This window comes from Ctenopharyngodon idella, chromosome 10 (genome assembly GCF_019924925.1).
Source record: "Ctenopharyngodon idella isolate HZGC_01 chromosome 10, HZGC01, whole genome shotgun sequence".
NCBI classification, from domain to species: Eukaryota; Metazoa; Chordata; class Actinopteri; order Cypriniformes; family Xenocyprididae; genus Ctenopharyngodon; species Ctenopharyngodon idella.
In genome coordinates, this window is record NC_067229.1 from 37,385,181 (window position 1) to 37,411,407 (window position 26,227).

The 26,227-nt window shown below is 36.9% G+C and overlaps 1 protein-coding gene across 11 annotated transcripts in view; it reads right to left on the bottom strand.

The window, feature by feature from the left end:
- The window catches only part of rps6kb1a (ribosomal protein S6 kinase b, polypeptide 1a), an 85,922-nt gene that overhangs the window by 16,607 nt on the left and 43,088 nt on the right, over positions 1 to 26,227 (bottom strand). For 6 of the 11 annotated variants that reach the window (XM_051909282.1, XM_051909287.1, XM_051909281.1 and 3 more), the window contains 5 exons: positions 11,329 to 11,458; positions 4,631 to 10,332; positions 3,380 to 3,423; positions 3,101 to 3,218; positions 902 to 970 (listed from right to left, as the gene is read on the bottom strand). In XM_051909282.1, the coding sequence (XP_051765242.1) occupies positions 902 to 970; positions 3,101 to 3,218; positions 3,380 to 3,423; positions 4,631 to 4,702 (303 nt within the window). In that variant the 5' untranslated portion in view covers positions 4,703 to 10,332; positions 11,329 to 11,458. Of the gene's footprint in view, positions 1 to 837; positions 971 to 3,100; positions 3,219 to 3,379; positions 3,424 to 4,630; positions 11,459 to 11,567; positions 12,091 to 26,227 lie in introns of those variants that run through there. The other 5 variants (XM_051909288.1, XM_051909286.1, XM_051909289.1 and 2 more) reach the window with 5 other exon arrangements.

The window sequence follows — 26,227 nt, forward strand, 5'->3', positions numbered from 1 at the left end:
ATCTTTCGACCATGTTGATAAATGACCATATCTAGCACTCATCTAGGGTAATTAGACCCTGTAAAGCATGCGATTGTAAAGGCCTTGTGTTCTAAATATGTTAAACTCAGCATTTTAAGCAAAGCAATATTCCTTCTACTGAATGCTACTTTGTGTTTCTGTGTAATGATCCACTTGTCTGCAGTTACAAAGTGCCGAAATAAGTGAACCATTTTATCAGCTATTGTGAAAAAGAAAAACACACTAAAACTATACAAATCAAAAAATCATTACTGAAACTGTTCATAGGTAATGAAACATTCACAGACCTGAAGCAAACTACACCAATACAACCTGTTAACCAGCAGGATCAGGCATGACGGAACACCAGTGTTGGGTGTAACTCATTACTTAAGTAATTAATTACTGAATTTCATTACTTTCCCTTGAAAAAGTAAAGTAAGGGATTACTCTTAATTTCTTCTGATGTAATTGCATTAAATACTGTATAGAACAATTCTATATATAAAACGATAGTGGATTTAACATAAAAATTTAACGTCTAATGTATGTAAAAATGTGTTTTAATGTAACCTCCATTTAAATACTTTGGTCAGTAATTTAGGCAATTTCATAATATTTATTTGAAAAGAGCAGCTTCATATCTCTATCTATCTATCCATCTATCTATCTATCCTTGCATCGTTCAGCTGGTCGAGTTTGACATGGGATTTAGAAAATAATTAGTAATAAGTACTGCAATACTTTTTAGAGAGAGCAATTAGAACAGTAATCTAATTCCACTGTTGAAGATGTAATTAGTAGCTTGTAATTAATTACTTTTTTGGAGTAACTTACCCAACACTGCGGAACACCCATACTGATTTTCAGGGAATTTTTTGGGAAATATGCAGGGCCGTACCTTTTTCAAAACTTTCATGGCAAATATCTTCCCAGAAGTTGGCCCAGTTACCTTGCGAACTTGAAAAACCTGTTTTGAAACAGAAGAGGATTGTTAAAAATATAAAGTCTGATAAAAATGGCTTGGTTAGAGCTACAATACAAATCTGCAAACAAAAACTAAAACAGCATTAACAAACAAATTATGTAGACTGACAGTCAAGGTTTGGGGTCAGTAAGATTTGTTTTGAAAGAAATTGATACTTTTATTTAGCAAGGGTACATTAAATAAAAAATGGATCATGGTTTCCACTAAAAATATTAAGCAGCACAAATGTTTTCAACATTGATAACAATAAGAAATGTTTCTTGAGCCCCAAATCAGCATATTAGAATGATTTCTGAAGGATCACGTGACACTGAAAACTGGAGTAATGGCTAATTAAAATTCAGATTTGCCATCACAGGAGTAACTCAACCTTTCAAAGACAGAACTGCTTGTGATCTCGGCCAACCCAATACTTCATCACAACTTCTTCATTCAGCTAGGTTCGTCATTCATAACTCCTTCCAGGACAGTCAGGAACCTCGAAGTTGTGATTGATGATCAGTTAAACTTCAAAGACCACATTGCTACAACGGCCCAGTCCTGCAGATTTGACTTATACAACATTGGGAAGATCAGGCCCTTCTTATCAGAGCACGCTACACAACTCCTTGTCCAAGCTCTTGTTGTGTCCAGACTGGACTATTGTAATACTCTCTTGGCAGGCCTTCCAGCATGTACTGTCAAACCTCTGCAACAGATCCAGAATGCAGAAGTGAAAAGTGGTCTTTAATGAGCCGAAGAGAGCGCACATCACACCTCTCTTCATCAGTTTGCACTGGTTGCCAATAGCCACTCGCATCAAATTCAAGGAACTAATGTTTGCCTACAGAATGACCACTGGCTTTGCACCCCAAACCTAAACTCACTACTTCTGACTTATGTGCCCTCCAAAAGCTTACATTCTGCAAGTGAACGGTGTTTCTATTCTATCTAGCTATGTGCTGTGCTAGACTAACTGGGACTAGTCACAGCACTTGCATATTGTTGCCCTATTGTTTATTTGATTGCTTCTAAGTCGTTTTGGATAAAAGTGTCTGCTAAAGTCTTCAAACCTACTCCTGGGGCTGGTTGCACCAGCTGGACGTAAAAAAGTTGGGTGTAAGCTCTACGCTGGACGTAGTTATAGTCCAGCTTTCCGATGAATATTTACACCTGTTGCACCATCTAAAACTACGACTAGGCGCAGGTACGCTTAGCGTAGACGATGCGCGTACACGCTGGCATGTTCTACAGCACTATTAGTTGAGACGCTGTTTGCGTTACTATGGTAATCAATTTGAATTTACTGGCTCCAACGAATAGATAAAAAATGACTGCTGAGCCGAAAAAAGGATAAATAAATTACTCAGATTGTGAAGCAAGAAAAATTATTGAGCTATTCAGCAACCTGCTGAAACGAAACCTTTCAATAAATTCTCTGTCTCCATATACTTACTCTTTCAAACCGGAAAGCCCGCTGATCGTGTAGCCTGTATACCAGATGCGCCATCATCTCAACATTTTTATTTATCTTTATTTTCACCATGGAAACAAGTCAAGACTTCTCACTTTACACCTACCTTTGACTAGGCATAAGATTTAGTCTCAGACGTGCGCTACGTCCAGATGGTGCAACAGGTATTAATTCTACGCAGAACTTAAAACGCATTTTACGTTAAGCTTAGTCTTACGACCGGGTGTACGTCCAGCTGGTGCAACCGGCCCCTGGAGCCCAACTGCCCTGTTTATATCCAACCTGCTTCAGCTTGTGATTTTCAAGGATCCTGAAGAGCTTGATTATCTGGTTCAGGTGTGTTTGATTAGGGTTGGAGCAAAACTCTGCAGGACAGTGGGCCTCCAGGAGCAGGGTTGAAGACCTATCTGCTAAATGATTAAATTTAAATGTAAATTACATTTTAAGTAATTTAAATTGTAATAATATAATCACAATATTACTTTTTTTCCCTGTATTTTGATCAAATAAATTCAGCCTTGGGGAGAATTAGAGACTACTTTCAATAAAATTCAAAAAATCTTACTGACTCCAAACATTTGAAGGGTAGAGTACGTTATTATGTGTCCAAAACATGCCACATGCAGGGAGGAAACACTAGCGCTGCTAGTCTTGCTTACCTTTCCATATCCTCCTTTACCCAAAACACGAAGCAACTCAAAACATTCCGGACGAATCTGCTCCGTGCCTTGATTCACACTATTTTCAGAGATCTCGAACTTCTCACAGTCTTCCATACTAAAATATAGAATATAAGAGTATAAATACATTAAAATATAAACATGCATTTGCCTTAAGGAGAAGACAGCTCACTTTTGGAGGGGCTAACTTCAAAATGACATCATCAAAATACACAAATATAATTTTGTGCGTCCAAACGTGCAAGGTGACATACTCACAATTCAAAGCCACTGCATTGATCCATGTATTCATTAATCTTGGCCTGTGGACAAAAACAAACTTTTTGTGTTTCTGGTAGGTTTACAGAGAGTTTTAGGTGTGGACTGCAGTTTTTTGTATCTCTGCAGCTTTTCCACCAATTGCACAGTGTGCAGATTTGTCACGGCCATTAAAGCTCAATCTATACAGTGACTGATGAGAACTGGCTCTCCTTCATCAACCAGAGTATCAAGGTCACTGATCGCTCTTATCACATTACAGGACCCAGTCTAACAATAGAGAGAGTGTCAGACCAATGTAAGTCGGACCTATACGGAATTTTTTTCTGGTTTCAGAGGCAATTCAGGAGCAAAACTGTTTAAAAATCTGACTTCTGTCAAACTTTCGAACACTAAACTCATGTCTATCTTGCTTTAATTTCAGTGTTATAAAAATTAACTGCAGCTGAAGTTCTTTAAAAGTTCATATCTCTCAAACATATACTATTTTCTATTGTTTTTTTTTTTCTTTCTTCTTATTTCCCCTTTTTCCCTAATGCTGTACAAGACATTTTCTTAAAAAATCATCAATAAAAAAAAATTAAAAAAAAAGTTCATATCTCATATTAAATTTGATTCTATAATCTGTCTAGTCATGAAAGTTTGACAGCCCATTAAACAGTCACCTTCATACACCTTAAGTGATGCTGCTGGCTGGGTATCCAAACATCCAGTTTAAGCAGGTAGCTGTGTTTCTAGCTGGTCTGAGTGAGTCACTAACTGGTTGGCCAGCTATTATGTTGTAAAAATCAGCTGGAATATCTTTAGTATGACCAACTGGTAGCTGGTTTGTTGCTGGTCCAAGACGGTCCACCATCTTATTAACCAGCTTGAACCAGCTAATGACTAGCTTAGACCAACTAGAAACCATTTTAAGCTAGACTTTAAAATATATCTTATTAAAACAGACATGTCCACTTATAATAAAATATCATGGTATTACCACGTTATACACACACACCCCATGGTAAGTACTGTAAATTTGTCGTTTGTAAAAAAATAAAATAAAACCCCTTGTAAATCACATAGCTACAATTCGGTAGTACCATGATAAATACAGTGCCACTGTTGTCATCTAATAGTTTACCATAGTACAGTCATGGTACTTTTGTGCCGAGTTTCGAAGCGCATAATGTGCCGGATCGATTCTCAGGCCGGTCCAGGCTATGCTATGCGGAAAATCTGAAAACCAGCTGGTTACCGGTTACATACCCCGTCAGCGAGCTCCTCATCTGACACGCTGTCCTCCGTTGGGTCCAGGTCGATATCAAACACACCGGCCATGGTCACAGTTTCTTTACACGCACCAATACCGAAATAATGATGAATCCCGACACCTCATGATCCCACACGACTCACCGACGCCATAACCGGCTCCGGTACGCATTACGCAACGTATCCCAACCGAGATTAACTACCGGTAAACGATAATCACGGCTAACAGCGAATTTCACAGAGCGTCTGTGCGAATGCTCCAGAATGTGTAAAACAAATGACAACAAATAAATTAGAAATTTATTTAAACACGCGAATATCTTTTATTTTACTCCCCTCGTTCTGTGTCTGAGGTAAGTGGGTGTATGGATAGGAAATATACGTCACTCCCTGTGTATAGGAAGCTGATTTTACTTGTAGTACCGCCTCACAGCCAGTAGGTGTCGACAAAAGACCTGACAATGTTTTGCTTCTGTACATTCGTGCTGCTACACCTCACAGACACAGCTACTGCATTATCAGTGATGTGCCCATGTGTTTTTAATTTAATAATAAATAACTGCACGTTTCTTCTTAAAAGGCATAGTACTGTAGATTAGAATTGCATACATATATGTATACAAAGTATGTTGTATAGTAGCCTATATACAACCAATATACACTAACAGAATGGGTGATCATACTCTTTTAGATACTAATATTATATATAATTTGGGTCAGGGGGCACATATATTTTGTTTTGCTTGATCAGATTTTATAAGGTGTAGCTACTTCTGTTTAGATTTTGAGATCAATGTGGAAGAAAAATTCAATAATTTTGCCACTACTGGATTCTTCGTGATCGTGAAGAGTAATTCTGTTGAATGGGGGTAATTCTATTCAAACCTATTATCCTATCCTATACTTAAAAAATGTTCAAAAGTCAGCAAGCTCGCCAAAAGGCATGTTCAGAAGAAAGATGCAAGCTCACACACTATACATTGTTACAAAGCGCTGGGTAGCCACAATTCTCTGTTTCCCACTTTATAAAACCACATGAATGGATCACAATGGGCACTTTGTGTGTCACATATGCTTCAAGCAGAACTAAAAAAAATAAAATAAAAAAAACCAGTATGCAAATTAGTTACAGGGACTTTCCAAAGTTGTTTTTTTTTTTTTTTTTTTCAAAAAAGGAGGCATAATAACTCATTCATACCTACACAACCATACACCAAAACAATGCGTATAACCATGTTTGGCCGTTGATGCTAATTTGCTAACTACAATCAAGCTTTTAAGCTGTATTGTTCGTTTTAAAAACAGGCCTCCTATTGTAGATTGTATACACAGATTTTACTCTGTTCCCCACACAATGTGGCACTTTAGAATGAGAGAAATGAGAGAAGCTAACAGTTTATCGAAGTCAGTTCTTCTGCTTATTTTAATAATACATACCTGTGGGTTGCTGTGACGTGCAGATATGCAAAGCTCATGCATACGTTAGAGTTTTCCTGTGTAAAGATACTGCGTCAGGTATAGGGTAACATTTACACCTGGTTCTGACTCAACCTGGGTGTGCCAGTGTTCTCCTGTTCGGTGACAGCACATCATTGATTCATGTGACAGGTAAAGACCCTGATTCACCTCGACATAAGACTTTTAATTATGAATACACTTGCTTTTGACAGCTGTGATGGTTTTTCCTTCTCCCAGAATCTTCCAAAATGTGTCAAATGATCATACTTCAGTATGTTTTTACATTTTTTATAATACATTTGTGTCACTTTTATATTGGAAAATGCTTTGTAAATGTATTTTTAAAATATTAAAAAGGTTCACGTGCGTCCCCTACTGGTTCCTCGAGGTAGCACACTATGCGTGCACGTTTGGAAATCTAATTAATCCCTCAAAAGTGTGGTGTTGTTGGTCACATGCTTAACAAGAACACCTTATTGTGCAACCTACACAAAAGAGTGGTGGTGAGAAGGAGGATGGTTGTTTAAAAAAAAAAAAGCTACAACTGAACATGTCAAGCCTTATTTGAATATTTAAACCTGTTTGAACGAGCTATTTGCATAATGGCGAACCGAACCCTCAGGGAAAGCCAGTAACTGTAGTGGGCGTGACCGTTCCTGAGTTAATCACATCACTAAAGGTAGAGTGACAACAACTATTTCATTCTGACAGGATGAACATGTAAATATATTATACGGTAGGCCTACACATATTTTCGGAGACGTTTTTCATTGATGCTTCTTACTGGCGCATAAAGAAATCACATTTGCGCTATATTTCTTACCGCAGTTGTCACTTTGCTACGCGTTTATAATTTGTATTTTATTATCTTTATTTTCATACAAATATTTACGTATATATTATAGCCCAGTATTATTCTTTTTAACTGCTTTTAATTTATCTTATTTTAATCTTTAAAAAAAAATTCTCTTAACTTTATAATTTAATTTCCTTCTGTGAAGCTTGCAGAAATTACATTCATTGTCTGCAATTACTGTTGTATTCTGTAGTACTGCTGTGCATTACAAAAACTTCGATGTGTGAACAATATATTATAAAGCTCAAATAACAAAAATATATAAAACTCAATAACTCAAATCACAAAAACCAGGACACAGATTGACATTTAATTCATTCAACTTTATTTATTCACACTCAGGACACATGCACAGTCATACATGAATGGCAGAGGGGGTTCCCTAAAAAGTACAGGATGTTCTGAACAGTTAGAGGAAATGATACGACTCGAATGTGAAAGCCAAGCAGATCACCCTGTGGTTTTTACAATGGTGATAAACGAAGGGGGGGATTGCTGAATGAACATCTTTTTAATTGAATAACAAATACCAGTTGCACATGTTAGATAACGACTGAACAGTTACACGAGAGAGAAAAAAAAAAAAAAAAGAAAATAAAAAAAAAAAAAAAAAAAAAAACTGTAGAGCAAGTGGAATCGAAGGGGTTGGCAAAAAGATCTGTCATAACACAGTGTTTTGCAATAAGGTGTGTTCTTTGTAGATTCTCAAGAAATTCAAGTGGACAAAACCAAGTGCTGGGCACACGAGCGCGCGCGCACACACACACACACGCCCTTTAAAGAGAAGGGCTACGCAGAGACACACATGTACGTCTATAGAACAAGCAGAAACACGTCAATAACGCTCTCTGTAAACACACACATCGAAAATATTTCTTTCACAACGGCCCCACTGAAATTAGACACCAATATCAGGACAAAAACACTGTTCAGTAATGCGAAAAATATAGTTATAAAATTTAAACTAAAAATAACATCGACAGCGAATAAAAATAGAATGTTTTCAGAGGGGATGAAAAAGCCCAAAATGTCAGACAGCCTACAGACTGTTGTCGCCGGGCGAATGTAACAGCCAACACCAGTCTGATAAGCTATCTGACACACTGGGAGAGACTTGTCCACACCAATAAAGACACATAATGAAGAATTAACTCACTTACCAATGATGAGACGAGAGGGTGGGGCTGAAAAAGAGGCGTGGTCACTAATTCTAACAATGTAATGATTTAAATCCCGTTATGGAAGAACCGAAAGCTTTTTCCCCCCCCCTCATTCAGCGGATGCTGTGTGAGATAATCGAAAGCAGTCTCTCCTTTCTATCTCACCCTAACTGTGTTTCGAATCCTAGCGAGGTGCCTACCAAGAAAGCGTTTTTGGGGCATCATCATCAAGCTCGAAATGTCCGAAAGACTGTCTCGCTGGATTTTGAGACACAGCCTCTCTCGCGCGCTACCCTTCACTCGCTCCCTCTCTACCAGCAGTGTTGCCATATCCGCGTATTATAAGCCACTTTTCATCAAGTCGCGTATAAATACGGGCAATGGCGCGTTGGGCTTTTTGGTTCATTTCCAGAAAACAAACGCGTGTTTGGGATTTCAAAGTTAAATAACTGTAGAATAAAAAAATAAAAAAATTGTTTTATACAAATTACCATAGGTATGTGTTTTCTTGTTCTTTGGGAAGTTTTTTTTTTTTTTTTTTTTTAAATTATATACATTTTGTATTAATTTTATTTAAATTAAAAGTGCAAACTTTTCCATTTGTTTATTGATTTAGATAACCAACTGCATAGCTATATGTAAAATAGTAAAATAAATAAATAAATAGTCTAAGTATATACTTACATAAAACAGTATTTTGTTAATTAATGCAGCCAGGTTAGCTTTGCTTTGCCTTTTGTAATCTATATTATTTGAAGCTGATCAATAAAACCGAGCAATTCAGTTCGCTTGCTTTTTCTCACGAGATCTGGCAACACTGCCTCATCCTCTACGCCAGCAGCGCGCAGTGCATTGAGTTCAGCTGAGGGTTCATTTAAGGTAACGGCAAAAGAAACTCCACACTGTTCCATTTTTTTTACACGCCTGCAGCTTCCAGACTCACATACCAGGGCAGCGTTACAAAAAGGCACCGAAAAAACATTTCACAAGCAATTAAAAGAAAAAAAAAGACGCAAAAAGAAGCGATGGACAAGACGTTCGCCTAGTTGCCTGATGTTATGCCACCAGTGCAGTGGTTCTTAATCTGCTCCCTGTGGCCCCCCAACACTGCACATTTCAGATCTGACACACCCATTTCAGGACATAGAGCCTCTAAAAATGAACTAATGAGTTGAGTCAGGTGTGTTAGATTAGGGAGACATCCAAAATGTGCGGTTTTGGGAAACCACTACTGCGTTAGCTAGTTATCTGTATGTAAATTAAACTATTCAAACTATAAAAGATGGCAGATAATTACCTTTCAAACTGATAGACAATCCGTTAGTCAAATCCAATCCAGCATCTCACAGCACCGAGCATCCTCCAGCGTGACCGGATGCTCTTCAGATGTATAGAATACGTGCGATAAAGGAGCTACGCGCGAAACGTGGCACACGCCCACGCACATATGTGCCTGAACACAAACGCGCTTCTTAATCTGATTGAATGCGTTATTGCATCTGGTGGAGTGGCCCTGTAGTGAGTCATGTGGTTACACACACACACACACACACAGACAGACAGACAGACACACACTCCTTCTCCCTCTCCTCTTTGGATCTCTGGAAACAAAACAATAACTCTAGACGAAAGGAACATTATGATTCACCAAGCTTTTAGAACACAAGACGATCTTTGCTTAGGAAAAGTAATGCAATACAAGCACTAGTCAATATGCATAACATCTTTTAATGACTTTAGACTCAGTTGCATTACTTTACATTCACTTCCTGTTATGCCTTAATTGAAATCGATTTTTGAATGTAGTATTAGACAACCACTATGCAGCAATTCAAAGCAAACTAATTTTAAAACGAAATTAATGCAGTTGGTCCCTTAAGTGTAATAGACCACACACAACATAAGCCACGGTGCACCTTAACATCCCAACCAATGGGATCAGATAACCTGAGCAAGACACAGAGCTGAGAACATGAGTATCTCAGCACAAACGGCCAGCTAACCAAGCACATTAAAAAGTAAAAATGTTAACCGATAACCATGATATATATATATATATATATATATATATATATATATATATATATATATATAACTCAGCAAAAATAAACCTATTATTCTAGCGGTAACTCTAGAATTTAGTTTAACTCTGTGTAGATGCCATAAGTTCAAGATGCATTAGGCTAGATGAGAAACAAACCACACTGATCACCATCTTCGGAAACCTATAAAGAGAGGAAGAGAGAGAAAGAGAGGAAAACACAGTCAGTTATGCATAATCTTTACTACATTAACTCATCAGAAACATCTCAGGTTAAGCACTCGCTCATCTCCACATGCATCTCCTTCCAATCTCTCCCTGTTTCTTTAAAACAAGATTTACGTTAGTGACACGCGCACAGTGGCATCGTCTCTTCCTGCCGGTTGAACAAGCCCACAGCTTTCCTTAAGTAACTGCAGGAGGTTCAAGTTACCAGAAAAAAGGAACATTGTTCCAGAAACATCCGTAATCTCTCATTGTGCAACTTCACCACTCTCTCTCTTTCATTTCCTCCTCCCACACGTACACACGCATACATACGAGCTGGAAAAGAACTTTAGATAAAACGAACGAATTGCACACGGGCAGATGAAGGTAAAAAAAAAAAAGGTGTAGCTCTTTGTTTCCGTGCGCACTTGTGAGGGATCGGCGGTGGCAGGAATCGAGAGTACAGCCTCAACCCCCCCCTCCTCCCGCTTCCCTTCCCAACGTCCCCCCACCCTCCTCCTTCTTTTACTCCCAGGGGCCCCTCCCGTCTCCGGCTGCACTGGGTTCAACAGGGTTCGGCTGCCGAGAGGGGGGAGTTAGTGTGACGCGGGGGAGTGTCCGGTTCACTCAAAGAACTCGGAGTATGACTCAGCATCCCTCCTCAGCCAGACCCTGAACAGGCCCCCGCGACCAACCACCGCACGGCCCACGCGGAGCCCCTGACACTACGGTCTGCCACATGCAAACAATAACACCTCACCGGAATCACACGGTAGAATAAAACCAGTCTCGAAGCGATAATTAGGGCAGGGAGGTAATTAGGATGTGGAACAAAAAAGAAATAAGGGTGTGTGTAATAAATTAAAAGGAGGAACCGAGGATAAATATACAAAAATACAAAAGCCATGTCTGTGAATGAGGTAAATTTAAAGGTTGGACGAAAGAGATACTCTGTATGAGTGATGGGACTTACGATTGGGGTGGCCTCTCCTGCGCGCCGCCCGTCCGCCCGCCAGTTCGTCCGGTGTGGTAATTTTGCCCTCTGGGCCTCAAGGTACTCCCTGAAAGGCTTCTGTAGAGAGGCACCAAACAGGGGAAGAGCTCTGTGACAGAAAAGGAGAAGAGGAGGAGGGAATGGTACAGGAAAGAAAGAAAGAAAAAGAAAGAAAGAAAGGGAGGGAGAGAGAGAGAGGTCACATAAATTTCACTTACCGACTCGAAAGGTCAGTGAGTTTCCTTTACCCTGCCTCTCCTCTCTCTCTCTCTCTCTCCGCTCGCAGACAGAGGGAGATAGAGACCGAGTTGTGTTACGGAGTTTATCCCAAAAGACAGAAACTCAAATAAGAGAGGGAAAAAAACTGTAAAAGTACAGCTTGTTCTGGGAACTGCATATCCTAAGCACTTAAAAAAATGATGGAGTGAAAAAAAAAAAAAAAAAAACACAGAGACGCACACAAAAAGAAAAAAAAAGCTTGTCCTGAAGGCATGCTCACACAGGGAGCCATCCTCACTCACACTCCCCTGTAATGTCCCTCAGCCAGGCTGAAGGAAGAAATGAATGATTTCTCAGAACTCTCACATTTATCACCGGCGGTTCCTGTAAGAACTGGTTTTAGCCAATTAATGAGGAAGCAAGTCCATGGCGTGTCATTACTGGTCGAGAGAGAGTGTAAACTCCACCCACTTGAGCTGGAAGGTGGGGCTCTGTGAGAGACAGCCCATATTAGGAAACCCTTTTATGAGATTTAGTCACTACCTACAACCCCCCTCCACCCCCCACCCCACTGACACACACACACACACACACACACACACAGACACAATCACATGGAAAGGAAAAGAGAAGGAGATTGCCTTGGCATGGCAAAACAAGTCAAGGAAATAATTAAAAAATAATATATAACTTTTTTTAAAACATAAACTGCAATTCTTCAGGTTAATTATTGCTAAAATGACATTTGAATCAAAATTCAACTTTTTTTTTTTTCCATGACCTGATGCTCGTTGACACACTTGGACTTTTGTTTTATCACTTTACGCAGCCATGTGGCCGATAACGGTCCCTTTGAACTCTACATTTCACAGACGCAAACAAGACCCTCTGCCCACTCGAGTTTCTGAAAGTGCAACTTCACGCATAAACAATAGATGAGCTCATACTGGTTATTTTGTTAAATCATTAACCAAACACTATCATCATCCACCCATGATGTGGGTTAACTGAGCGCAAACACATCAAGCCCCAAAAAAAGCGCAAAAAGGAGATGCAGGTTTGTAAGGACGTTACTGAAAATCCACCATCAAAACCCACACCCACACACCTTTGAGGAGAACATACCAAAATCCAACCAACTGTAAACACACAGAGAAGCTAGCATTAGCACATCTGAAGCTTAATCTCAGATCTAAACCTTCATTAGGTTTTTTTTCTGTCAGCGGGATTTTCGAGCACAGGTATAGCGAAATGCTGTTGCACTAGAACAAAGAGTCAGATCAAAAACTTGTGTCTTTGTGTTTGAGAAATTGGCGGGCTCCAATCGAGCCTTGTCCGATGAGCCACGGTGAGTCAGTGCCTGTACGAGTCAGACATTACACTCCTACCAACCGTCAGAAGCATGCTACTAAAACATGAGGACGATATCTCCATGTCCATAAAACAAGGATTTTCACTTCGCTTCTGGAACTTTCTAGGGCAGAGATCTCTTGGAAAAACATGCTGGAACTAAGAGATATATATTCACTGTCAACATTGCATGATCTGGTCATATTTACATTTTCAGATGGCAAAATGTGTTGTGATATGTCTTGGAAAATGCTTGCTAAGAGCAGATTTTGTTCACGGTGGAACCCATGCGATTTGTACAATGAGGGGCAATAAAAGTGAGTACTTGAAATATTTCCAAAAAAATATCTGGCATGATTTTGGAGTGAAAACATCTTTTATGGTGGGAAAGTATTATTTCTGCTGAATAACAACCCTGAAAGTGTATATCATGAGGTTATCAGAAGAAAAAACAACATATAGTCACAAAAAAGTTCTTGTGCATATCTGAGTAGGAGAAAAATTCATTTCGAGTTGTTACAACATGTAACGTAAATCCTGCAGAGAGATGGAATGCATTTGTTTTTCAGTAGAATAATAGTAATGATAAAATGTAAAAATGTGAAATCTATATAAAATGTGTTTAAAAATGTATATCATTCTAAATTAGATGATATAAATGAATGGACACCTCAAAACCTCAGATATTTGCATCACTATACACTAGCTGTACATTTTTAATTAAATTGTATTAATGTTCATGCAAAAATTAATACAATTTAAATTGACATAATAGCTAATGCTAAAGTTGTTTCTGTCCCATGTTTGGGAGTAAAACGAAAAAAAAATTGTTGTTGCTGCAACTGTGTAACGTTTGTATAAAAAGTTTAAAAATGGAAAATTCTAACTTGAAGCCAAATTATCAACTTGGCAACCCAAATTATTTCTTTTTCAGATGTATAAACAAAAGTGTATTTTTTTTGCAAATAAGTTAATTGGTTATACTGCTTGCTTTGTTGAAACTGTTTAAATGTGTGTTAATAAGGAAAAACCTCTAAAGGTGTGATTTGCTTTTTTACTCTAATGTGAAATAAATACTTAAATGTGCAAGTGCAAACACACCTCTAATGTACAGTGCATATTGTCTATGTATATTGTGGAAAAACATGTAATGTTTGTATTAATTATAATGAGTGTTACGTTTTTCACACTGTTTTAATGTGTTGAGACTTGTTTTTTTGCAATTGCATCATAATTCCTATTTTTAGCTATCTATATCATTAAATGTATAAAAATTCCTTCATGAATTTTCTTATGAAAGTAAAAGGCTTAAATAACATTGCACAACATACATGATTAACATGATTAAAAATACTGAAACAGTAACAGATCGATAATTACTTATTGTTCAAAATGAATCATTAAAACTATTGTGTGTTGTGTATCTAAAAATGGGAGTTAATGATTACTCAATAATTCAAAATAAGATTTTCTTTGTGTCATGTCATTTATGCGGGATTTACAGGAAAACCATGCGTCATTGTTTATCAAATCTGTTCTGCATAACAGCTTTCTTGCAATGAGTAAAAAGCAAGCAAAAGTTATATTTAAAAAAAAAATAATAATTCCTTTTGTATTAAAAGTTTTATTATTAATATAAATTCTATAAAAATGACCTAGCCATTAAATGATATTAATTAAGAATCTAGAGTGAATTACTATTTTTAATCTATCTGTATTTTTTTTTAAAAAACAAGCACTATTTATATTTCATATCATATTTTATCTTAATATAATTTATTCCATCAATTAAAATCAATATAAAACACAAAACTGACAAGACTCTGAACACGCACTGTGCAATTACACAAAGACAAACACACCTAATGAGCGCGTCAGCAAATCAAAACCCAAGCCTTCCCACAATGCCTGTTCACTCACACCTAGGATGAGTGCAGCAAGCTAACAATGTTATCAAGGTTTGCCATATTGATTAGCATGGATTAGTCACATTTAAGTGATGCTGAGGATATGTTACGGCCAGCATTAAAGCACAGGTGAGTGGACAGGGGTATCTGAGGTCATTTAATTAGTATACTGGCTCCTATGTGTCTGTCCATCTCCCAGCTGGGTGACATCAGCGACAGGAAATGGGAGATGATTCAAACACATTGCAGGGAAGGATGATGATCCTGAAGAACAGGATGATGAGGATGCCGGTCATCGGCCATGTGAAATCAAGAGCATGACAGCGCAGGCTACTTCTCCTCACGGCCTGTTTGACCGCACAAGCTTCTGACTCAGCGAGCTCTAAGTCTTTGCTAACGTCAACAAGATCGGGCGAGTAAAATAAAGAAACAAAAAGAGCAACAGAAGCTCTCCAGACAAGGACAGATGACAGGCTGACACACTTTATTGAGGAGTGAAGCTTGGTGGAGGAGAGGAAGACTGTGGGATTAGCTAAACAGATTAGCATGAGAGTACACTCAAAACAGTAATTCTCTGGCTGAAATTAATTCAATTGTGGGGAGTAGGAAATGGGTTTTCTCAACAATGAACTTCTATGCAAATACCTCTAACTTGCTAGCATGTATCCAACCTAAACACAAGATACCAAAACTTACGACATACAAAAAACTCCTCTAAATCTTAACACAACATTAAAATTCTCCGTCATTTCTTTATCTTGCTTAAAAACACATGGCCATACACTTAATTTTAACAATAAACCTGCACTTTAGGTCTGGTGCAAAGCATGCTGGGAACTGGAATTCCCCTGCCTGAATGAGTAAAAATGATCCATGTTGTTCTGTTGCAAATGGATAAAGCAAATTCATATTTTACTAATTTATATGTATTAAAATTAGCTTACAATTTGTGTTCATTATTTAAATAAATGGAAAAAGCCGCAAAAATCCATTTTTAGTGTACAAGTCGAACCAGTATAATGAATGCAAAAACAGAATGAGGCCTTGTAACACCATTATCTGAATTACTTGTCAACACTTGTGTTTTACAAACTGTAATCTTTGGAGAGGAGAGTTAAATTTACCCAGAAGCAACAGCATGCAAGAAGAAATATATCAGCATGGAGGAAGGTGAAAACAGCCAAAAGACATGGGGATTTTTTTGGAGGTAAACAGGTTCCAGCTTCCTTTTTCTTCTAATCCCTCTATAAAACAGTTAATAATTCTCAGTCAACATCTGACAACATTCTAATGAGCTATCATTTCCTGTAGCCGTTACAATTTCTGTCTCTTATTTTTTGCCCCCCCCCCCCCCCCCCCCCATGCTATTCATTTCCTTGAGACTGAATTCCTCAAGTCTTGAGTCACAGGTGACCTCTGACCTCAGGTCCCCTCTAAAGCTGCCAGCCAATGTTCCCACTAAGCTGCGCTCGTGCACGGCCGCACACTTCTGATGTCCTTCCCGCGCAAATTAAAAAAAATTCCGCACAGAATGTAGACAAAAAATGTGGGAAAAATCTTGATATTTAATGAATCAGAGTTAAATAAATGGATGGCATTTCAAATTCGAACCTATCGATTTTCAGTACAGAACTGAAGCTGTGAGAACTAGTATGTGTAAATATACAGGGCTGACTAATTCTCAAGATAAAGATTTTCTGTCATCCAAGAAGCAATGCATCATTGCTTTTTGTCTTGTTTTATGATAACAAAATTAGTTATCTTGAAGAAAATGAGAGAATTTTTTAAAATTTGAATTAATCAGACTTAAATCTGACAGTTACATTGTAGTTACATTGTAACTACTGAAATAAGTACTGCGTAATATTAATTAACTACATTTACTTACTATAGAGTTATGGTTAGGTTTATGGTTACTTGTAACTTGTAATTATGCATAATTTACTCTTATTACTAGTAAGTGCAAGTAGTAACGTGTAACTATATCACCTTAAAATAAAGTGTACATACACACACACACTTTTAATTGTGTAATAATTCATTAATTCATAGTATATGTAATAATTTCTCCTTATATATATATATATATATATATATATGTGTATATATATATATATATATATATATATACACACACACACATATATATATATATATATATATATATATATATATATATATATATATATATACACACATACACATACACACACACATATATATTAAAATCATTCATTTATATTTTATTTAAAGTCTGATAATAATAACTTAATAATCTTTAATAATTAATAATAATTGATAATCTAATCTTCATTTAAGTAATTTGTATATCATAGGTGGATGAAGGATACGCCCAATAAAAATAGGCTGTGCTCAGCAAGGACAAAAATTAGAGGGAACATTGCCGCCAGCTGATGAGGGCGGCCATTTTTAAATAAAGGGTGGAGGCCATACACCAGAGTACATTAAGCACAGACATTTACAGCTTCTTACCAACATAGACACATCTGTACACACTAATGAAGTAAGAGCCTTGATCACGGTTTGTCCTACATTTACAGTGCAGTTATTTTAAAGCAAAAGAAGGTAGTGCTCTGAGTGAGGAGGAATTGATAACTACACTGCTGTTCACCTCTGGTCTGGTTCTTGGTGTCAGTTAAAACTAGCTCCATGTTACATGAGGATCTTTCCCAATGACCTCATGAGCAAACTACGAGGACGCGTCCTGAATGGAGATCCCCGAACTCAGGGTATTAATCACTCTCTCACACACACGCACACACACACGCACACACACACACACACACACACTGCTTTACGTGCTCACACTCATTCCTGCTTCTCCACCAGCTGTGCCAGTCCCATGTTTAAACAGTAAGAATGAAGTAAAAAAAAAAAAAAAAAACAGACTAAACAAAGGAGAAGAGGAAGACAGAAAGAGAGGGGTGAGATCACTCCTATTTTGGAAAAGACTTATCAGCACGGGACTGGGAGACAGGGAATACTGATCTCTTCCCCTCTGGGGCTCCATGCCTTCTCAGAGGAGGAAAAAAACTGAGTAATTATAGCACACTCATACAAGTGTCACTTCCCACCACACAGGCTAGACACTCGTCACCTCGAACGCACAAACATGCGTACACAAGGCAGGCAAGTGTGCTTACAAACTCACACACCTCCACTAAGGAGCCAAAACATTTACAGTTTATCCATGAGAAAAAAAAGGCTGTGAAATCAAAAGATAATCAGATAAAACACACAGCCTAGTGAACTGCCTTGCAACCTACTGCCTACATAGGCAGCTGTCTACTAAGGAAGCATCCTAACTGTCATGGAACATCATAAGAGACAAATTTGGAACATTGTATATGCAGCAATTCCATGATGCACCAACAAAATGTCACTCTGAGACTCGCAAATGCGTTAACATGTTGCTAATCTAAAAGTGACACTCAAGAATAAACGCAAACCACATTAAAACGTGTAAAATTGTGTACATTCTTATTTAACTTTTTTAAAAATTCTATTTTCCAGTACTGAATAAATACTGATAAAATACTGATATACAAAAACTGATTGGTGTGTGTGTATACGTATATTTGTTACTGTATTTGTTTATCTTTGTTAATGTTAGTTAATAAAAATACAGCAGTTCATTGTTTGTTCATGTTAGTTTACAACTCTTGATATAATAATGTATTAGTACATTTTGAAATTAACATTAAACGATTAATAAATAAATGCTGTAGAAGTGCAGTTCATTATTAGTTCATGTTAACTTATGTAGCTAACTAATGAACCTTAATGTAAAGTGTTATTATATATATATATATATATATATATATATATGCAACGTGATCTCATGAGAATACTTGTGTATTTTTACGTAAATTGTGGTTCTACCACACGTACATTTACTTACGTTTTCATACACACAAAAACGTACAACATTGACGTATTTAGAGGACTAAAACGTAAAAATACTTACGTATTAACAGCAATAAAAACGTAAATCATGTAACGTAAAGTGTGAATATATATGAATTCCCATGTATTAATATTAAATCGTGGCTTTAATGATTTAATGTTGTTTTTAGACGAATTTATTGAAAGCAGTTTACTCATCTACTTAAATAACATTTCTGTTTGTGACTTGTGCTGCTCGTTTCGGAGGATTGCATAATGTTAAACAAGACTACAATTTAAAACCTTATGAATACATTTTCTGTAATTGTTTAACCATTTTGTAACATTTAGTTTGTTTGCTGTGCGACACAGAAGGCGTTTTCTCCTATGCAGTGACTGACAATACAACCATAAGATACACCAAAACACAACATAAATTCACAAATCACATCAATTTTATTTGTTCGCTGTACTCCCAATCTTTAGAATCCATATGTTTGTAAGGAACAGATCCAAATTCAGCCCTTTATCCATCGATCTTCATTTTGATTTTCAGCAACAGCGACCGTCACAGTCAAAGCTCGCGCTCGTTATGATTCAAATTTGAAAGTAGCGCCACCCTCGAGAAGCGTTACGACATGGTTTACGGCACTGATATCAAACGCTCATTGGTTCTCACCTTCGTCACAGATTACGACATGCCGTGTTTCAGTGGATTGACATTTGAAATGAGTGTCGCGCCTTCACGGAGAGAAGCCGGATTCATCATATTTTCATGGATTAATAAATTAAATTCTGCTCTGTACCCTATAAAAAACTATTACCGCCAGAGAGGACTGTGACTGGAACTCATCATCATTTGAACTACTTTTGGTACCACTTTTGACATGAAAATAAAAAATAAATAAATAAATTATTGTGATTACGCTTGTTTGTCTGTCATTCTTTTATTTATATTAGTAGGTAGTTTAAAGAAATGGTTATGGGTAGGTTTAGGGGTAGGTGTAGGATTAGTGGCTCAAAATATCGTTTTGATGTTATATTTTTACTAAAATAGTCATTTTCCTACACATTTCTGCCCATTATGTTTTATTCTTTTAACATTCTGTATAAAATGGGTAGGTTTAGGTTCGAAATTGTACATATATCTTTAAGACATGATAAGATTCGTAAATATTTTTACGTTTTAGTGCCATAATTACGTCAATATTGTACGTTTCAGCACCTTTCTAAACGTACAAAAATGTACGTTTTGTGTCTTTGAAAGTTACGTATTAATACCTACGTATAGTGATATAATACTGATATATACTGTATATATTAAAAATATACTTTATAAATACTGATAACTATATCTATATTTATAAATACAAGACTTATACTGATATAAATACTGATCATATAAATTCCTTCGCCACTGCCTTAGAATTTGGTTAAAACATGTTTCTCAGGAAACTGTTTTGGAACAAGCTTTTGCTTCTGTAATGACCCTTTGAGGCCTAAAATGCTTTCTCCAAAGTTGTTGCTCACTTGGTTTTGGAAGAAAGCACCAGTGATGAAAGCTGTTTGTGCTCAAACATCAGCTGAAAATTTCAACTGACATAAACAAATCATTCCTATGCACCCATGCAACAAGCTAGGGCACGAGAGATCAGTCAGACATCAGCCATCCTCAAAGCGAGCTCTGATTACACAGGAACACATTTCACAGGGTGGACTGTCTACTGACTCACTGGAGGACCAAACATGCCCAGGATGACTGTGCGGGCAAGGCCAGGCAGGGCTGCTCATGGCTGGGCCAGAGAAGGAAGGAAAGCTGGGGTGTCTGGTTCAGGAGGATGTGATGAAGAAAGCTGGCGTTGCCAGAGTTCACCCTGTAATGCCCTTCCCTTCCTCTTAATCACAAAAAACTGGCACTTCGGCACGGCCATTAGACACACTGGCTGGTGAGTCTGTAATCTGCCTATTCTAGCAGGCCACTGCAATGGAGACGCTCTGTATAACTGTACTGTAAATGTAAAGAAAGTAGAAAAGATGTCACCAGTGAGGCTATTAATAACCAATAAATAAACATTATGCTCACTGAAGGTCAATTTTGTGATATTAAAAATCATGCAAACAAGTAAACAGGATATTTAAACGTCAGAGCAACCAACACTCAGAACACCATCCAATATTGACGCACTTGCGGCTGCACCGCTAGCGTAGGTAAATAACAGACGTGAGACATAGGTTCGTGCAACGATACTTGTATTTGATGGGAGTGATGATTAAGAACAAGAGTTTTGAAACGGAAACACACATACACAGACAGCAGCAACCGAGATGTATTTACGTACATATATCAACACAAACACAAAGATATGCTGCTGCATATCACAGAAAAAGAAATTTGGAATAGCCTGATAGGACTACTGTGAAATACTAAAGGAAAAATAATAGGCTTCCAATTAGGCAAGTTGGTGTGCTCAAGGACGGTGCCCAGATGGAGCCCAAACTGAGGTATAAAGATGTCCTGAAAAGAGATCTGAATGGAGGGCTGATCTGTACAGAGGAAAGGCTCAAGACCATGCCAACAACCTCCAGCATCTAAAAGAACATCACCTGAAATCCAACAAACAAACTTGAACTATGCTAGCCAATATATGTCTATAACCTATTGTCACCTGCATTGTCGCTCGTGACAGTAGCATACCAAACAAGGATGTCATAATAAAACATAAAATTCACCTGCACACAACATTTATTCGAAATTTGCACAGTTATACAAGTTATACAAGACGAATGCATTCACACACCTCCAGAGCTGTAACCGCACAGGAACGGTGCTCTCTGTACAGTCATACAGTGAGCCAGCTGTAGGTTGAGTTATCCGGTGAGCTCTAGGTCTGCGGGTAAACCGTGCTCACCTTTAACAGGATGTCACTTAACCAATCACCCGTGACACAGTGTCACAGAAGAATAGACAAACAGAAATCAAAGCAGATATCTATCATTTTATATGCTTTAAAACAACAATATGATAAAGAAATCACTGTTTTAATAAGTCTTATTACACTCAAAAAAAGCCTTTTTTAAGATTTACGCAATTTAATTAATAGTAAAATTCCATCCTTATGTATTTTAATTGAATAATTGAACAATCCTTAATCAATTATTCAATTCAAATACGTAAGGATTATTCAATTCAATTTGATGGAATTTTAATATTAATTCAATTGCGTAAATTTTTAAAAAAGGCTTTTTTTTTGAGTGTATGATTTTTTTAAGCACAATTCACTATAATATGAATATAGTTATGAACAAAAATATTCTTAGATTTTTCTTATTCTTAGTCATTGACCATTTCATTTATACTATTCATTTCAAGTAAGAAAAGGGCCTTACACTAGTTTATTTAATTATTTTTTTAAATGTATTCTCATTTATTTTGTCATTTCAACATTAGCATTAAAATTACAATATGTATTTGAATTTATAATATACTTTAATGTACTTTTCATTAATATAATTTCTCTAGAACAATCAAAAGGCATTTCCCAAATCCATTCCCCAATCCATTAAATAAGCTAATAAATAAGATCACAAAACACAACGAAATGGATTTCCAATACAAATAAACTTCTATCTAAGAAAAAGGGATTTACCACTCTTGTGAGGTCATGCAACAAGAAGGGTCTTGTTAAAAAAAAAAAAAAGTAGTTTAACGGTACTTAGTTGTTCAGCATGAACAAAGAACACCCACTCCAGAGCACCCACTTTAGAGCACTAAATAATTCAACAAAATCTCCCTTATTTTCCCATAAATGCACAAAATATACTGTCATCCCATTCAGGTTTTGTTCTGATTTATCTCAGATTGTTCAAGAAAAAAAAACTCCAGAAAAAGCACCTATACATTGCTATGCAAATGTTCAAAATTCCTGCGTGGCACGCTTCTAAACTTAAACTGCTATGTGTGAAAACAATCCAGCACTAAAAAAAAAAAAAATCCCCTTTTTGCAATAACATTGACCAACTGCATTGCAGTTGCCCCCTGCAAAGTTTAAACATGTCTACCTGAAACAGGGCGGTGAAACGGCTCATGACTCAGATTCCCAGCTGGACAGGGCTGCAATGACTCGCACGGCTTACCGCACAACAAGAGGCCTTGGGCAGCAGCCACAGATAAAGCTGTCACCTCGCTCATGCACATCTAATGAAATAAGTCATTGATCGATTCTGTTCTGTCTTGCTGGTTAAAGCCTTAGTAAGACAATTAAAGACCTTTGTTCACTGTTTACCACTTGCAAAGCCGAGTTTCTGTAGCGCACTATGCCATGGCGTAACTGTTCAACTTGATGTGCAATCGGTTTATTCACCCCCTTGTGATTCTGATCCAGTATCTTTCTACTCATAAACACTGAGAATAAAGGGCTGATTATTGTCCTGCGTATTATTACGGTCAGTATTAGTAATACAACTCTTACTAACATTCCAGTGAAAAGCTTGGTCACCACCCAGTCACCCTCCATGGGGACTCAACCCTGAGACCTTCAACTCAATGCTGTCTTTGTCCAGTGATGCCTCTCGAACAGGTGACTTTGCCCTCCATGCTTTCCAGAAAAGAGCAAGAATTTAACTCCTCCATGCCAGGAATGCGACGCCAAATTAGTTATTTATGATCACAATGTTAAGCCTCTGAGTGTACCAGAAATAGCAAGGGTGGTCAGTTAGTAATGTTCCCTGTTAGCACTGGAATGAGTTAGCCAATCAGATTAGTCGACTTTAGTCAGCTTTGATTTGATTTCTCCAGTCAGGAGTATCTCTTTTCCCATCCGTCCACTGTTTTCTCTACTTCTCTTATATTTCTTGGCCTGTCACCATCAGTCACATTTAAAGTAGTTTAATAAAAAACAGGATCATCTGCATATTCTTTGTTTTGATAATGCGACTATTCACAAATGTTCTTAAGGAACAGCAGGAGATGCTGTCAGATGGAAATGCATGCTGGTGCATTTAGAAAGGACGTATCCTCTGTTGATCAGTTCACTTTGAGCACATATACTAAGTTAATGACTATCAATACAATTCTTACAGTAAGTTGTATTTGAATAGGCACAAAATGAGCCACAGACAAAAGCCTTTTTTGAATGAAAACAACCGCTTGGCTTCACCAATCAACGGAATTGACGTGGTGTCATCGATGGGAGGGGTTATATGAGGTGAAACCACAGGCTGTTTCATTATGATTTAACACAGGCACACTCTAAGCCGACACTTAAATGTGTAGTTCAACCAAAAATGAAAATTCGCTAATCATTTACCGGCCTATATCGTTTTAAACCTGTTTGACTTTTGTTTTTCTAAAAGTAGACGTTTAGCAGATTATCTGAGCTGCTTTCTTCTATATATATTGAAAGTGAATAGGGTCCAGAGGCTGTCAAGCTTTAAGTCTTTCAAAGCCATATGACAATTTTAAGTTGTTTTTCTCTGAAAATGTTCCTTTACAGCTTTGGTCACCATTCATTGTATGTAAGAGAGCAGCTCAGACATTCTGCTAAATATCTCATTTTGTGTTGTACTAAAGAAAAAACGTCAGCAAATGTGACGTTTTCTTTCATAATTCAACCTTCTTTTTAACACAACCTGAAAGCAAGCCTATACAGATGGAGCGGTTTAATATCTTAAAGCAAGCCTGCCCTTGGCAAGGCATTAGTTCTAAGATCTCACTCACGATTAGCCTGCAAATCAGGAAATAACAACAATAAATAGCATTAATATAAGACAGAACAATAAGCCACACTCCATCTGAGACAAAGAAAAAGACTTAAACAGGAAATCAAAGCCTTTCAGGACTACTAAACTACAGTAATGTCAAATCATGCATAGTCTGAAGATAATTTGCACTGAGTGAACAAGGACACGGTTTCATTCCAGTAATTGCTTGTTTTCACGTTTTGTTCCGACTTTTAAAATCTTTTCCCCCCCTCACATCCTGTAAAAAGCTGCTTCAGGACCCTGGTATCTCCTCACGATGGATAATTTGGTTAAGTGTAGTACGACAAAATAAAGAACTTGTTGACGTCACAGTTATTTAGCAGCACAGGTCCTCACAAATCAGCTAAGCTTTTCAGAGACTTTTCCAAAACTGGAATGCATAAAATAACTCTTAACTGAGATAAAAGTTTTCCCATTATCAACGATTGTAATTTATAGATATTCCACTTTAAGACAGGACAATCCATATAGCAATAAACATACATTTATAAAACACACACTGACCAGACTGAAAACAGACATCCATCATTTAATCGTGTGTTTGTTCTTCATTTAAACAATTCTTTAGGGCCAGCTCAGCCAAAACCATTGACCTGGTCATGAAATACAATACATACAGAAACTATAGCCTACATGTATATTTTAAATTCTTGGCAGACGTTGCAAAAATGTATTTCATTGGTATTAATCTTAAAATAGTAATGTCTGTGTCTCCTCTATGTCCCACAGATAGGATGCATTAAATAGAGCTGTTTCTCTCGTTCCCTTTTTTTTATTTGGACAAAGATTTTATGCTATTTTTCCATATATATATATATATATATATATATGGAAATAAAAGCTTCCTATAATATCTCATTAAACTTTGCTTTGAAAATAGTAAATGAGTAAGAAATAATTTTTCTTAGTGAACGTACCATTACATGTCCATATATTACAGTACAAATAGCTGAATTATTTATTTCCTTCTAAAATGTCTAAAGACTGTATGTACAGACATAATTACTGCTTTACTGTTTTTAAATGTAAATTAAATATAGTATGAGCTTCAGAACCAACATCAACAGAGAAAAAAAAGATTAATTCATTAAATTAAACACAAAAACACAAAGTTTACAAAGTAAAAAAAAGAGTTTCAATAGATTGTAAGGGTCAGAATTATACAAGTACATAAACTGGCATGTAGGATCACTTAAAAATAAGTAATTTATGAAAATCACTATACTTTAATCTTTTCTTTTATCCTGAATATAAAAATGTTTACATAATCTATGGCTTGCACATTGCTTGTCATGAAAATGTTTTTCCTCACAATTCAGGGTCAACATCCAGTCCGTTATACATTCAAACTTAAATTAATGTTTAGCCATGTGTCACATGTGTGAATGAAGCCACATTTACCCTGCTAAAATGCCAACCTCATATATAAAAAATGAAGAATTTACCCAGTTTCACTTTGAGGGAAAGAGAACTGAAAGCTTATCCCATATTTGCATCAGCCATAAACGTACTGCTAACATGAAATACACCAGAAAGTCATCTTAGATTTCACATCATGTTTACATATTTCATTACTTTTCAGTGAGAGCATAATGTATTAAAATGTAATGTATAATATAATATCACATATAATAGTTTTAATAATAAACAGGATTCAAATAAGCCTTTAAAATACTAAAAGTCTCACACTTTCTGAAGAAATATCAACACTAACTCACAGGCAAAACCTGTGACAT